The sequence below is a fragment of the Scyliorhinus torazame genome, chromosome 1 (genome assembly GCF_047496885.1).
Source record: "Scyliorhinus torazame isolate Kashiwa2021f chromosome 1, sScyTor2.1, whole genome shotgun sequence".
Classification (NCBI taxonomy): Eukaryota; Metazoa; Chordata; class Chondrichthyes; order Carcharhiniformes; family Scyliorhinidae; genus Scyliorhinus; species Scyliorhinus torazame.
The window spans coordinates 368,476,853-368,492,438 of record NC_092707.1 but is presented as its reverse complement, the minus strand read 5'-3'; the positions used below and the strand labels follow the sequence as shown (position 1 = coordinate 368,492,438).

General features: G+C 49.4%; 1 protein-coding gene across 2 annotated transcripts in view; it reads right to left on the bottom strand.

Annotated features, from left to right (window-relative positions):
* LOC140426504 (CAP-Gly domain-containing linker protein 4) overlaps nucleotides 1-15,586 on the bottom strand; it is a 628,408-nt gene that overhangs the window by 102,564 nt on the left and 510,258 nt on the right. For both annotated transcript variants that reach the window (XM_072511376.1, XM_072511367.1), the window contains one exon: nucleotides 2,922-2,997. In XM_072511376.1, the coding sequence (XP_072367477.1) occupies nucleotides 2,922-2,997 (76 nt within the window). The remainder of the gene's footprint in view (nucleotides 1-2,921; nucleotides 2,998-15,586) is intronic.

Below are 15,586 nucleotides of genomic sequence, written 5' to 3'. Positions count from 1 at the left end.
CCAGACTCACTGGCTCCATTAACCAGCTAAGAAAGTACCAACTATTGTTAATCATCTTCCCACCTTTCAATTCTGACTTTATTAAATAAACACAGGCTATTGAGTGCAATTACTTTAGATCTATTTACCAGACTCCCAAACCAAGTGCTTCTATTATTATCTTACATTTAAAGTTGAATCCCCAAACTAGAAGTTCTACTCATAAAACATATGGGGCGAAATTCTCTGCAAACGGCGCGATGTCCGCCGACTGGCGCCCAAAACGGCGCAAATCAGACGGGCATCGCGCCGCCCCAAAGGTGCGGAATGCTCCGCATCTTTGGGGGCTGAGCCCCAACCTTTAGGGGCTAGGTCGGCGCCGGACGAATTTCCGCCCCGCCAGCTGGCGGAAAAGGCCTTTGGTGCCCCGCCAGCTGGCGCGGAAATGACATCTCCGGGCAGCGCATGCGCGGGAGCGTCAGCGGCCGCTGACAGCTTCCCACGCATGCGCAGTGGAGGGAGTCTCTTCTGCCTCCGCCATGGTGGAGACCGTGGCGAAGGCGGAAGGGAAAGAGTGCCCCCACGGCACAGGCCCGCCCGCGGATCGGTGAGCCCCGATCGCGGGCCAGGCCACCGTGGGGGCACCCCCCGGGGCCAGATCGCCCCGCGCCCGCCCCAGGACCCCGGAGCCCGCCCGCGCCACCTTGTCCCGCCGGTAAGGTAGGTGATTTAATTTACGCCGGCGGGACAGGCATTTTAGCGGCTGGACTTCGGCCCATCCGGGCCGGAGAATCGAGCGGGGGGGCCCGCCAACCGGCGCGGCGCGATTCCCGCCCCCGCCGAATCTCCCGTGCCAGAGACTTCGGCAACCGGCGGGGGCGGGATTCACGCCAGCCCCCGGCGATTCTCCAACCCGGCGGGGGGTCGGAGAATTTCGCCCAAGAATCATGAAATCAGACATTTTCATAAACTACTTTAAAGACAAATATATCTCTAATATAGTTATGAAAATGGCAACAGTAAACTCACAGTTTAGCAGTAATCTACAAACTGTACTTGCAAGCCACAGGACAACACATTGTGGGCGAAATTCCCCATTTGGGAGACTGTGGGCTAGATTCTCCGATTCTGGGGCTATGTCCCCACGCCGGCGTGGGAATGGAGTTTTATACCAGAAGAAATGGCATAAAACGGCCACCGATACCCATTTTGGCTGGGGGCTAGCAGCCAAGCATGGTGGAGCACCCGGCTCTAGCTGCTGATACGCCCCAGAGAATAGCTGGGTCCGTGGCCGCTCATGCGCACAGCAGGCCGTGCTACATGACAGAGGCTGCTTGCGGACCCGGCCCTCGCGCCCCTAATAAAGTCCCCCTTCTGCCCACGGATCGGCCCGCCCCCGACTGTGGCGGAGCTGGACTGAGTCCGCAGCCGTCACGTCGAGTTCCCAACAGGATGGGACCACATGCGACCCATACCGTCGGGAACTCGGTCGGTCGGGGGCGGAGCATCGGGAGGGGGGCGGGCAGCGAGTACGCCGCTTTGGAGTGGATGGTGCACCATGAAAGCAGCGGCGCCCCCGATTTGGTCGGGAACTCTGGTTCTCTGGCCGATCGCTGAACGCGATTTCGGCGTCGCTGACTGGAGAATCCAGCCCGATGTTCTCCTGCTGGAGGAGAACTGCTACCAATTTATGTTCCCCCTGGGAGTGCAAATCAGGAAGCAATTCAATATCCCTCCTCATACAATTTATTTGAAACATTAAGCGCATTCCAGTCACTCAAGCGTGTGATTGCAATGCACTTGCCGCTCTGTGATGTGGTTAATATTTGTAAAAACTGGGGTTTCATAACTTAGAAGGGAGATGAATGAATCAAGGCTGCAGCTGTTTGTGGACGCTGTCAATCACACCCACTATTAGAAACAAATGAATGGCTTGCAGCTACAGGATCTGAGAGGTTTAAACACACGTCACAGCTGTTCTCTGTCCAGCAATGGACACGTGGTGCTTCCAGGTGAAAGTTAAAACAGTAATCTTTTCACTGTCCCTGACTGGACTGCTCTCTAGCTTCCAGACAGGGAGCGAAATTCTCCATCCCGCCGCGCCACATTTCTGCCCCGACCCGCCGGCGGGATGCTCCGTTACACCGGACAGTCAATGGGGTTTCCCATTGTGGGGCAGCCCCACGCCGTCGGGAAACCCCCGGGTGCCGGCAAAACGGAGACTCCCGCCGGTGGAGAATGACGCCCAGGGTCTTTTTTCTGGGGGTCCCTCTATTTAGGAAGTCCCCGTGGGGGGTGTCCCTCTAATTAGGGGGTCTCTGTTCGGGGGGTCCCTCTAGTTAGGAGGTCCCTGGAGGGGTCTCCCTATTAAGGGATATTCTAGGCGGTCTCTTGAGGGGGGCTCTGGGGGTATGTTAGAGGAGGGGTGAATTGGTCATGCATTGTGGGGGGGGGGGCCTCGGATGGACTTTTGGGGCAAATTCCTTAAGGAGTTACCCCCTTGGCCCACCACGAGGACCACCACGTCAGACTCATGTTTGGTGAAACCTGTAATAATCATCGCCCACGTGATTCCCGGCCCAGGGGACCAGAGAATCACAGAGGGCCGGCCTGCTAAATGGTTGCAAATGGATCATTAAGCCCCATGGGGAGGAGTGGGGAGCGTGGAGAGTGGCTGGATAGATGGGTGGAGACACGGCTACATATCATTGGTTCTTTCTCCAGCCCTCCTGCTCCATGCCCCCTTCCCACAACAGTATTAGTCTCCTCCTATTTCCAGTTCTCTCTAGTTTTGCCAAAGTCATCCAAACACAAAATGTTAGGTCTGTTCTCTCTCCACAGATGCAATCAACAATAACTCTTCAGTTGAAAAGAATGGAAATGAAAGTTTTCCTAATTGATGATGAATGTTATGTTGAGAAATTTCTAGCATTGAACGTTACCTGCTTGAAACATTCTTTCTTTTAATCTCCCTTGGTGATGGAAGAGCAGATGGTGTGCTATAACTTCGATGGAAGCCTAAACACCAGGAGAAATGAGTACAAGATTTTAAAGAGCATACCAGCATTTCTTGTTTTTTTTTTTTAAAGTTCATAAATGTAGGATGAGCAGATTTATAATTTAGTCCAATATAGAATGGAAATAAAATTTGCATAACATTGACAAATTAAACAAAGTCCTCAGAAACATGCATTTACCAGTACAAAATTATAGAATGGTTAAGTACAGGAGGTGGACATTTGATCTGTGGTGTCCATGTCAGTCTCCGAAAGAGCAATTCAGCTAGTCTCTTCCCAATGCCCTTTTCTCATACCCCTGTAAATTTCTTTTCGCACCATCCTAAAACCCCTTCCTGCACTTTAATAGCCATATTTAAAAGCAGGCTCAGATAGGTTCCTACCTAACATGGCAATCGGATGGTGCATGTAAGTAATTGCTGTGAGGTAAGCTGGATAGCCATAATGCAAGATCCCAAGTTCGAGATGGCCTTAACCGGAGCTCAGTATGGAAGCCTAATTATCAATTTGTTGCTTTAAGGGGGTGAAATGTGCTGAGGACCATGATGAGAAAGGAAGCAAGAGAGAGATTGCCTAGTGTATTACGTTGTGAGCCCTGATGATAGGTCCCGCAAGATGTGCTTGTTAGATGAACTGGACATTTTAAATTCTCCCTTCGTGTACCTGAACAGGCGCCAGTGTGGTGACAAGGGGATTTTCACAATGGCTTCATTGCAGTGTTAACATAAGCATACTTGTGACACTAATAAAGATTATTATTATTATGTCTTTGAACATTTCCCAGCACTATTCTGCAATATAATATTCTTTAGATATTTTTAAGGCAGAGATAGATAGAGTTTTGATTTTAACAAAGGGGTGAAAGGTTATTGGGGGGTAAGCAGAAATGTGAAGTTGAGGTTACAGTCAGATCAGCTATGATTTTACTGAATGGTGGGGCAGGGCTGAGTGGCCTACTCCTGCTCCAGTACATATGTTTGTATGTATGTAGTCATAGTTCTAGTGCAGCCTCTTTCCAGGTGGCACAGGTTTTCTGTCTGGTTATCTATTTGTGCCATAATTTAAAACTCTGACACTTCAATCTTTACTATCACAAATGCTAAACATCCAGGATCCAAACTTCTTCCTTCTGCAATATGCTTTTTAAAAATCTCTCTTCCACTACAATTTCCTGTCCTTGCTCTGACGTCCTTCTTCCAATTAAATGCTTTTGAGATGTTATTTTACGTGAGCAGAACCACATAAATTCAAATTGTTCTGGCACTCATTATAGATGTAAACAAAGGAAGACACTATAATTAAAGTTCAGAGCGTCCACCAAATATTGCTGAACAAATTAAAGAAAAATATCAAGTTTAATTTAAACTAAACTTTTTCAGCACAGCACATTAGGTCTAATTTAATTCAAAGAAACTCGAGGCATTTTTATCAACATTCTTCCATTATTTGGCTATGCAGTCCAGTGTTAAGAATACCTAATGCACTCTAACAGCGCAATAAATCATTGTCAATTTGGCTCAGTCACAAAACGTGCATCAAATAGAAAAATAGGCTATCCTTTCAGACATCATCCTGTGCAATGAATGTTGATAAGGAAGGCTGCGCATTTCACCCTACTGGAAAATGGCCTAAATATGGGAAGAAATCAAAGAATACATAGAAATGTCATTGATAGCCAAAAAGATAGGTCGTATTTTGCAAAGAAAATTACTTAATTGCTACTTAGTTAAATGTGCATTATTACCCATGTTAAAGATTGATTCAAAGAATGTCTCATTTAAGCTGCTGAGTCACTTATTCACCAAAGTGCACAAATTTGTCTTTTCACAGTGCGTTGTCCAATGCAGACAAAATATTTCAGACTTGTTAATGCAGGTAATCAGTGTTAATCGCTACAGACATGTCCACCCAAGGTGTAATAAGCCTGAACGACTATGCGCAGTTAGATCAATCAACCATGTTCTGGATAATTGCTTAAGAAGTGAGCACTAACATGTTACATTGTCAAACTCTTTTAGATGTAGACCATTTTAAATTCAAGAGCGAACAGGTCAACAAAAAGATTACTGTTTTTAAACTCCAATCTCTCAAGCTGTACTCTAAGCACTATTACCCTTATATTTGAGATGCACTCTCTTGTGAATGTTTTTCTATCATGTTATGCTAAATTGTAAAGCTGTTAAGCATATCCCTTCTACCGGGTGCACAGTTGTTAGCACTGTTGCCTCACAGCGCCAGGGACCCGGGTTCAATTCCAACCTTGGATGACTATCTGTGTGGAGTTTACACATTCTCTCTGTGTCTGTGTGAGTTTCCTCTGGGTTCTCTGGTTTCCTCCAACAGTCCAAAGACGTGCAGGATAGATGGCTTGGCCATCCTAAATTGCCCCTTTGTGGAGTTATGGAGATAGGGCAAGGATGTGGGCCTAGGTAGGATGCTCTTTCAGAGGGTCCTTGCAGACTCAATGGGTCAAATGGCTGTCTTCTACACTTAGGGATTGTATGAATCTATGTTTATTAAAACCAGTGCTTGTGATCTGGCTTTTTCAGCAATGAATTGGCTTATGCTGTTCAGATCGTGCGATGTACACTGGAACAAACCAACTACAAACCAATTGTGCTGGCATTTTGACCTCTAGATATAGGTCTTCAAATAGTTGTTGATACTATTCCCCAGACCATCCTTGGGCAATTTCAGGTTTAGAATTGCATTGGGTGCCAGTGTTCAAAATGCACAGGGTGGCAGGCAGATTTGCTCAGGTCCTGAGTCTGCAGGATTCAAAAGCTGGTATGGACTGGTAGCTAGGAGCGCCTATCTCGTAGCGAGCGTTGACTGGAGACTTACTTGGTTGATGCGGCAGCATAGACAGGTCACTCTCATGAGTTGATTCAAGTTGCTGAGTGTCCCTGCCATAGAAGGACGATTTGAACTTGGGGGCTTTACTTTATAGTCCCCAGGGGCTTCCCGCCCTTCGGGGCGGACCCCGTACCTGGTTCCAGGTGATTGGGCTACTTTTCGATCACTTGGATCGATTTCTCCAATGCTGGAGCGGTCCCCTGATCGCTGGGCGGTCCCTAAATATCCGTTGGCCTTCCTTTGTCTTGGCTCCTGCTGGCGCCAAGGAGTCTGGCTTGGCTTTACTCACCTTAACTGTTGCAATTGTGTCTTGGAATTGCTCATTACTATGCAGATGGCTACTGGTTTCAGTGCTGTCTGGTTTTTGCAGGTTTCAATACACATGATTTCTGTACTTGCTAGTCTTTGCCTGTGTTGGCTGAATTTCCCTTCAGCCTTTGCGGTTCTCCATTTTAAGTCGGGAAGTGGCCAACCCAGGTGGCTACACTCCCTCCTTGTGATCCCTAACGCGAAGCGTAAAGGATCACATAACTGTGTTATCTTCATTCCCTGACCCGGCGACCACTCTTCTATGCCCTCTACACTGACAATAACTATGCAAGAAAAATTTTAACTAACAATTTCTAAGTGGTGCTATGACAAAACAGGGACATGCATTACAAAATTTAAAAAACGGTACCTCTAACTGTCCTCAATACACTACACTCATTAAAACATTCAGTCATATTAACTTCCTAAACAATACAAAATAATAGCAGTATTTACATTTTTCCTGGCTTGGCAGTCAAGCACAGGGGTGTACAATATTTCCATTTCTTTATTTACAGAAGAACGCAAACAAATGTCCTTTATTATAGATCGAGAGGTTCGGGGTCCTGGGGATAACTGAACATAGGGGATCTTATTCTGTAGACCGGGGTGCGAGCACGGTAGGCTCTCCTTCTCCATTTCCTCATGCGGATAGTCTGCACGATGCTGCAGAGTATCGCCAACACTAATAGGGATTCGACTACGTAGGAAAGGGAGTACCATGTTATGAGCTTATCACACCATGATCGTGTGGTGTTGCCTGTTACTGGGCTCTGGGTGCAATGGGGAAGTGAATCATTAACGGCCGGGGGGGAGGGGCGGTTGGGGTCAGGGGGTTCGCGGTCGCACGCAACTGGGTACAAATTGCAATAACGACGAAATACACATCTGACGTCTTCATTGTTGTCTTCTTTCCTTTTTGTCTCTTCCTTTCCGTTTTGTCTCTTTTCCTGGAGCTTCTGGGGTTCTAGGGATCAAGCATAGTGTCTGTTACTATCTTGGTTAATATCTCGTGCGTTAGTATGTCTGTCCTTTTGTGCCGATTCTCCCTTTACAATTTGTCACCATGTGTGACTCCCTCATTTTTTTTAAAAACCGAATATTCAGGACAAGACACACTTAAAAATACTGGAACAGTGCGAGCCGTCTCGCAGGCTGTGCGATGTACCATCCAAATGTTTGAGGATGTAAATAGCATCGGGGTGGCAACCTAAAGATTGCCGAAAACAAAACAAAACTTTTTGAACCATGAGTGCCGAAATGAGGTGCGCATGGGCCACGACGGGTAAGAAGTGGATGGAATCCCCGGGTAGGACGGCGACCAATGCCGTGTGTGCTCTACCCGAGCGTAGCTGACCAGAGGGGGGGTCCTCAGGCAGGGCGGAGACCAATGCCGGTTCTCCACTGCCTGAGCCACCAACAAGAACGGGCAAAAATGTAGTCATCGTGGGAGGTTGCCATATTGGTTCTACCTTCGAACCAGAAGGGCAGTTATGAACGAGGGTCTGGCAGGCTCTCAGCGGTTTCTGCCGATGAGCGTGCTGGCAAGTTCTCATAGGTTTCGGCAGACAAATAAGGCGTGGGGCCGTGGAAAAAATATCCGATCTTACAAACAACACATAACAATAACAGTAACAAACAACATTAAACAACATGCTGCAGGTTCCATCAGAAAGGACACCGTTTCTCTCAAGCGGTTCCTTTTTAAAACATCATCTGGACACCTCAGTTATCAGTTGCGAACAGGGTCGCAAAGGGGTTCTCGCTATGGGAGTCAGACTCAAAGTCGTCATCTTCTCCCAGATGCCATACTCTCGAATGTATAAGGGCTGATAGGGCTGCATGGTGCGATTTGGGGTCCATCTCGTCGTTCCGGACGAGCCTGTATGAGTTATCGTGGTGCCAAAAGGTGGTGTCTAGTTCGTGTGGGGACGGAATCGTCATCGTAGGGTGGTGGTGTTTGGTGGGGTTTGTTGAGGAATGTGATGAGGAAGGGATCACTCGAATCGTGGTCAGATTTGCTGGGTGTGGGTCCTGTTGCATGGGGATAGTAGGGAGGCGTGCTGTGGCTATTGTCTGAGTCACAGTCGCTGTCGCTGCTGCTGCTGTATGTGGGCGTTCCGGGGCGGAGTCTAGGAACGCCCACAGGCCGGGGTGGAGTTGAGGGTGAGTCCGTGGATGTGGTGGGCATGTTGGGGGAGGGTAGGGATACGTTGGCTGTGGGTGGGGTGTGGTCTGCTGCGTCGAGCATGGCGTGGTGTGCGTGGTTGGACTGTGGGTCATATGCCTTAAGCTGGTTAATATGGAACCACGCAGTCTTTCCGTTGGGGTAATTAATTTTATAGACGGAGGGGCTTACTTTGTCCGCAATGGAGTACGGACCCGAATATTTCGGTGACAGGAATGTGCTGGGGTTGTAAATTGAGAGCATGACCTGCTGTCCTACCTCAAACTCAATCGCATGCACTGTCTTGTCGAAACAGGCCTTGTTCTGTTTCTTCCTTGTGCCTAATCTTACTGCGGCCGCTAGCTGAGCCGTTTTCTCATTTTCCACTATCTGTTTGACTGCATTCTCGTGTGTGAGGGCCGTCACTTCGGGGCTGGTCAAGTCCAATCCTTATACAAATTCTGTTCCTTTCATGGGGCGTCCGGTCATGAGAGTGTGTGGGGTGTAACCTGTGGAAGTTGAGACAGTATTTCTCAAAAACATCAGCGCAAAAGGGAGGACTGAATCCCAAGTGGTGTTGTTCTGTTGGACCATTTTTCTGAGGGTTGATTTTAGAGTCCGATTCATGCGCTCCACGATACCACTTGACTGGGAGTGGTATGCGATGTGGAATTTTTGGGTAATGCCAAAAATCGTGAGGACGTTCTTCATGAAACGTTCCGTAAAATGGGAACCTTGGTCGGATTCAATGCTGAGGGGGAGTCCCCATCTCGTAAAGATGTGGTGGGTTAAGATCTTTGCGGTGGTCTTTGCCGTGTTCGTTCTGGATGGGAATGCCTCTACCCATTTCATAAAAATGTCTATGACAACTAATACGTACTTGTAATCATTCCTGCAAGGAGGCAATGGTCCTATAAAATCGATCTGGAGGTTAGTCCAGGGGACGTTAACGGGATGGGTGTGACTAAGTTGAGCTTTCTTTGCGTATCTGTCCGGATTGTTCTGGGCACAGATAAGGCAATTCTCAACGTAGTGCATTACATCTTCTTTTAAACTTGGCCACCAACAGAGCTGCCTGAGGTGGGCTGTAGTGGGATCAATTCCCTGATGTCCATGACTGTCATGGAACAAACAAATAAGTTGATTCCTGTCCTGTTCAGGAACCACATAAAGTATGTCTTTTAACACCACACCGTCATGTGTGGTCAATGCATTTTTAAATCTACCGTAAGGTGCTGGAAATTGTCCTTTCAAAATCTCCCTGAGATTGCTATCCTGCTTCTGAGCCTGCACTAAATCCTCGATATTAGTCTGCGAGACCTGAACTGCATTCACTGGTGCGCTTTCGAGGGGTGTCCAAAAATATCCATGCCTGGAACCTCCTTTGGCCAGTGCGTCGGCCTTTACATTTCTGGGGGGGGAGAAGCGGTGGTGATTGCGAACTTTAACAATTCCGAATGTCCTGTTCTGTGCTTTCTCTAAAATGTGGCGGAGCAATGGTGCTGAAGGGAGGGGTTTTCCGTCTGCGGAAACAAATCCTCTTGCTTTCCACAGGGGTAGGAATTCTGTAAGGCTATTGCAGACATAGAGGCTGTCCGAGTATATGTCTGCTGGGCTGGGGAAGGAATCTGGGTGATCCACAATGTACGCAACGGCTGCTAGTTCTGCCGCCTGCGCGCCTAAGTGGCCTGGTAGCTTTAGTGATATTTCTTCTAGGGCGCGTCCCTGCATGTCCTCAACATAAATGCCGCATCCTGTAATGCGCTTCCCTTCTGATACTGTGGAAGAACCATCCACATATATCCTTAAAGGTGCGCACGTGTCTCTGTGCTGGGGGCTCTGGGGTGAACTACCTATCTTTTTGGGGGGTGTTTTCGCAATAAAGGGGCCTGTGTTGTGGTGCGGTGAGATGATTTCACATTCATGGGGGGTGCCTGGGTACTGAAGGTTATCGGCTAAGAAAGTGTGGGTCTTGCTCCTTTTAACAGTGATGTCCCGTCCCTGCAAAAGAAGGGTCCATCTAGCTGCTCTAATTTCGCTAACTGTACCGTCCTTAAGTCGTCCGTCCAGTAATAGTTGGGTGGGGGGGTGTTCTGTGAGGATTGTGATGGGGTTTAGTCCAGTAAAGTAAGAAAAATATTGAACTGCCCAGAAAACTGCGAGCAGGTGCCTTTCACAGGCCGAAAATCCCTGCTCCACAGGATCTAAAAGTCTGGAGGCATAAGCCACTGGTCTTAATTGTTTGTGCCGTTCCTGGAGGAGCACGGCCGAAAGGGTGCGGTCTGTGCTAGCTATCTCTATAGCGTAGGGGGAAAGCGGGTCTGGAACCTGTAGTGCCATGAGGGCTCTTTTCAAAGCATCCACAGCATCCGTATGCTGCGGAAGCCATTCCAAAGGGGCTCCTTTCTTTAGGAGTTCTGAGAAGGGTGCGGCCTTGCTGGCGAAACCGTCAATATGGTTTCGGCAGTAGCCAACCAGTCCTAAAAACGACCGGAGGGCTGAAACATTCTGGGGAAGGGGCAATTTGGCAATCGAGTCAATTCTTTTGTGCTCGATCTCGTGTTTACCGTGCGTGATAATTGTACCCAAATATATCACTTTGTTTTCCAAAATCTGGGCCTCTTTGGGGTTTACTTTGCAACCAATTTTCTGTAGGAGTTCCAGGAGTTCGGCCAGAAGCTCGATGTGCTCTGCCTTGGTGTCTGTCTGCTGTAATAGGTCGTCCACATACTGGACCAGACATTCGGGGCAAGAAAATTTTGACAAACCATTTGCCAGCTGTCGGTGGAAAATGGAGGGGGAGTTGTGGAATCCTTGTGGAAGGCATGTCCACGTGTACTGCTGATTTTTAAAAGGCAAATTTGTATTGGCACGCTTTTGCCAATGGAATGGACCAGAATCCACTACAGGGGCGAAATTCTCCCGAAACGGCGCGATGTCCGCCGACTGCCGCCCAAAACGGCGCCAATCAGACGGGCATCGCGCCACCCCAAAGGTGCGGAATGCTCCGCATCTTTGGGGGCCGAGCCCCAACATTGAGGGGCTAGGCCGACGCCGGAGGAACTTCCGCCCCGCCAGCTGGCGGAAACGGCCTTTGTTGCCCTGCCAGCTGGCGCGGAAATGACATCCCCGGGCGGCGCATGCGCGGGAGCGTCAGCTGACAGTTTCCCACGCATGCGCAGTGGAGGGAGTCTCTTCCGCCTCCGCCATGGTGGAGACCGTGGCGGAGGCGGAAGGGAAAGAGTGCCCCCACGGCACAGACCTGTCCACGGATCGGTGGGCCCCGATCGCGGGCCAGGCCACCGTGGGGGCACCCCCCAGGGCCAGATCGCCCCGCGCCCCCCCCCCAGGACCTCGGAGCCCGCCCACGCTGCCTTGTCCCGCCGTTCAAAAGGTGGTTTAATCCACGCCGGCGGGACAGGCAATTTATCGGCGGGACTTCGGCCCATCCGGGCCGGAGAATCGAGCGGGGGGGGGGCCCGCCAACCGGCGCAGCCCGATTCCCGCCCGCACCGAATATCCGGTACCGGAGACTTCGGCAACCTGCGGGGTCGGGATTCACGGCAGCCCCCGGCGATTCTCCAACCCGGCGGGGGGTCGGAGAATGACACCCCCGATGTCCAAAACCGTAAAATATTGTGAGTTGAGTCCCTGTTTGAGCATGGTCTCGGGACTTGTGGCTACTGTGGGGGCTGCTGCAGGGGTGACTTTGTTGAGTTCCCGGTAATCGATGGTCAATCGCCATGATCCATCGGGCTTCCTCACTGGCCAAATTGGGGCATTATCTGTGGAGGCTACTGACCTGAGTACGCCCTGCTCTAATAAGCTGTCGATCACTTTTGAGATTTCTTCCTCTGCCTCTTGGGGAAATCGTATTGCTTTTGGGGTCTAGGGTCAGGTCCTGTGATTTGAACGGAACCAGTCATCCGGCCACAGTCGTGTTTATGGGTCGCGAATGCTGTCCTGTGCTTCTGCAGAATTGCCCTAACCTGCTTGTCTGTCCTAATCGTGGTCGGATCAAACCAGAATTCGCCGACTGCGCTAATCTTGTTTGCGTATTCACCTATTGTGAACATTGCGGGGGCTCTTGCGGATTTTGCCATTCTCCAAACACATTGGTTGACTGGATCAAAGGACAGGTTGTGGGAATTCATAAAATCGATTCCCAAAATGTGTTCTGCTGTGTGGGGCAGGTCGACTAAGACTATGGGGTGCTTGGTGGTGATGTTGCCGATTTGAATGGGTACAGGGGTGGTGATGTGTCCCTGTTGTGAGTGGCCTGTGAAACCGCTGAAGGTGATGGTGGCTGTAGTGGGCCATGTGTCTTTCTGGAATATGGTGGAGGAATTGTTTGTGGTGCGGGACCCTCCTGTGTCCCAGAGATATTCGATGGGCTGTCCCCGTATCTTTGCTGCAACTACTGGTCGGCCGGACTTATCCCAAAGGGTGTCGCAGACCCAACTGGGGGAGCCCGAACACTGTCAGTCAGTTCCGTCCAGGTCCGTCTGGTCTGAACGGGTGCTCACACTATGTATGGGCTCTGTCCTATTCTTATTCAGAGTGCCTGCCTGCTGGGCTCTCTGTGGCTTTCATGGGGCATTGAATTCTCGTGCAAAGTGTCCTAACTGTCCACAGTTGTAACACTCCTGTGGCTTTTGTGGGGGGCTGTTCCTGCCTTCGTTCACCCATGTGGGGTTCTGGTGCGTTTTCATCGCTTGGATGTGTGCTTCTGCCTGCTGTTCCCCGGGTTTCCTAACTGTGGGTTTGCTTTGTACAGACTGCTCCCAGGCGCCGGACAATCTTTTTAAAACCCATTTCTCATTGTGGGCTTCCTCTGAGGGGTCATAATTTGTACAGGCTTTTTGTCCTGCCTCTGTGGCATGGGAGATAAGGGTGTGGGTCCATTTGGCCATACCGTCTTGGGACAAATGGGCATGTTCTAAATTACCAAAAACTGCTGTGAAATGAATCCACAGGCGTCCAGCAAACGCTGTGGGGTGTTCCGTCTTTTTCTGCCTGCACTTATTCAGGCCTTCTACGGGGTCACCTTTGTTGTAGCCGATCGCGTCTAGGATCGCTGCGTGCATTTCTGCAAGGGTGCCTCCTCCTACATTCTGTGGGTCGGGAAGGGCTGCTACGACCGAAGGGTCTAAACTGTGAGCTTCACGTGCTCACGCTCGTCCAGGCCGTACATGGTCGTGTGCTGCTTTACTCGAGCAAAGAAGTGGGGGGGTCTGAGGTGGGGAGGAACGGTGTGATTTTCTCGCACGCGTCCCGTAATTGGGTCACGGTTAAGGGGGTGGTATAAAGAAATTCTGTATCTCCGTCCGATGTGACTTTGCGGTGGGTGGTTACTGGATTCATTGGTGCCTGAACTATCTGCGATGTGGGGGGGTTGGGGCGCTTTTCTCTTCTGGGGCTTTCCTTGCGCACATGTTCCCTGAACATATCTATGCGCGGTCTCATTTAATTCTTCCCAATCCAGGCCGCCTTCTGTATCTAACTGGGATCCAAAGGTGCTCTGGAATCCATTCTGAACTGAAAGCAAAGACTGTAGTAATGCAATCAGCTTCCTGCACTTCGCATGATTTAGTGAACTCTGTCTGTGCTCCGTGGTGGTAGTATGGAGTGCTCTTAATGCTGCTTTCAGGTCGCTACACTGCCTTTGCAATGCCTCTACCTGTTTCTCTGTTTCATCTCTTACCAGGACTACACAGTGTGTGTCCTGATAGGCCTTTTCGTACTGTGTCTGGAAGCTGCTTAAATGCGCCAGACAAGACTGGTGTGCCCACTTGGCATCATCCACCTCTCCGTCCTTTGCTGCTAATTTCCTTCTCAAATCTGCGTTCTCTTTCTCTATCTCGCTCACATCGACCCTACTTATTCGATGTGCCTCCTCTATCTCTCTGCGGAGTGTCCGAACGACCTCCTCTGTGCCTCGCAATTGTGCCAACCAGGACACGATTGCCATCGGCTTGCGAGCTTTTCCAAGCTTTTCTTATGAATTTCTGCCAGGTTCTCCCACCAAGTATGTCCTATACTCCCGGGTCCTGTTTCCTCATTGTCACAGAATTCGCTCCAAAGGGGCCATCCTTTCCCTTTGAGGTACTTTCTGATTTCCTCTTCCCAAACGGGACACTGTCCTACTCTGCTGCTGGTCGCTGCGACTACGAATTCCTCAGGGTTCGTGACGCGTTGCATTGCCTGCATTGCCATCTTTCCTCTCTAAATACTTCTCCTAAAATTTGGAATGAGGGGTGTTAAGGCGGTGCTGTAATTACGGGTATGGCTTTCGCTATTCTCCGGAATACAAACTCCAAACAGTTTGTCGCAACAAAAATCTATCAGTGTTACCTTATAGCCCTGTTTGTTACGCATGCATTAACACACTTCTGAATTATGAGGATTGACCAGAACTGCTTGAACACTTGTGGTTTTTCTGTTCCCAATTGGATTTCTAATTCAAATTTTGGGTTCTCCCGGAGTGGTTAAGCCACTTCTAAGTCGGGTCCCGTCAGGATGTCGCCAGTAACATGTTGCTAACTTTTGGTTGGCTCTTAATTCGTAATTTGCTCTGTTCGTTTAACCTTCGCTCTAGAGTCGCCAGGTATCTTTATGATACCGCCACGAGGTTCAAGTTCAAGTATTGATCAATAACTCAACACACCAATTAGTAAGATTCAAATCAAAATACATTTATTATACACAGTAAATCACTACTCATGCATAAACTCTACTTTCTAGGCTATTTCTATCACTAAAAGGCCTATACTTAGCTTCGGAATTGGCCCACCAGATCAGGGGAACAAATGGCCTTTCTTTCAGGTCCTGAGTCTGCAGGATTCAAAAGCTGGTATGGACTGGTAGCTAGGAGCGCCTATCTCGTAGCGAGCGTTGACTGGAGACTTACTTGGTTGATGCAGCAGCTTAGACAGGTCACTCTCACGGGTTGCTTCAAGTTGCTGAGTGACCCTGCCAAAGAAGGATGATTTGAACTTGGGGGCTTTACTTTATAGTTCCCCGGGGCTTCCCGCCCTTTGGGGCGGACCCCGTACCTGGTTCCAAGTGATTGGGCTACTTTCCCGATCACTTGGGTCGATTTCTCCAATACTGAGTTGTTCCCTGATTGCTGGGCGGTCCCTAAATGTCCGTTGGCCTTCCTTTATCTTGGCTCCTGCAGGCGCCGAGGAATCTGGCTTGGCTTTATTCACCTTAACTGTTGCAATTGTGTCTTGGAATTGCTCATTACTATGCAGAT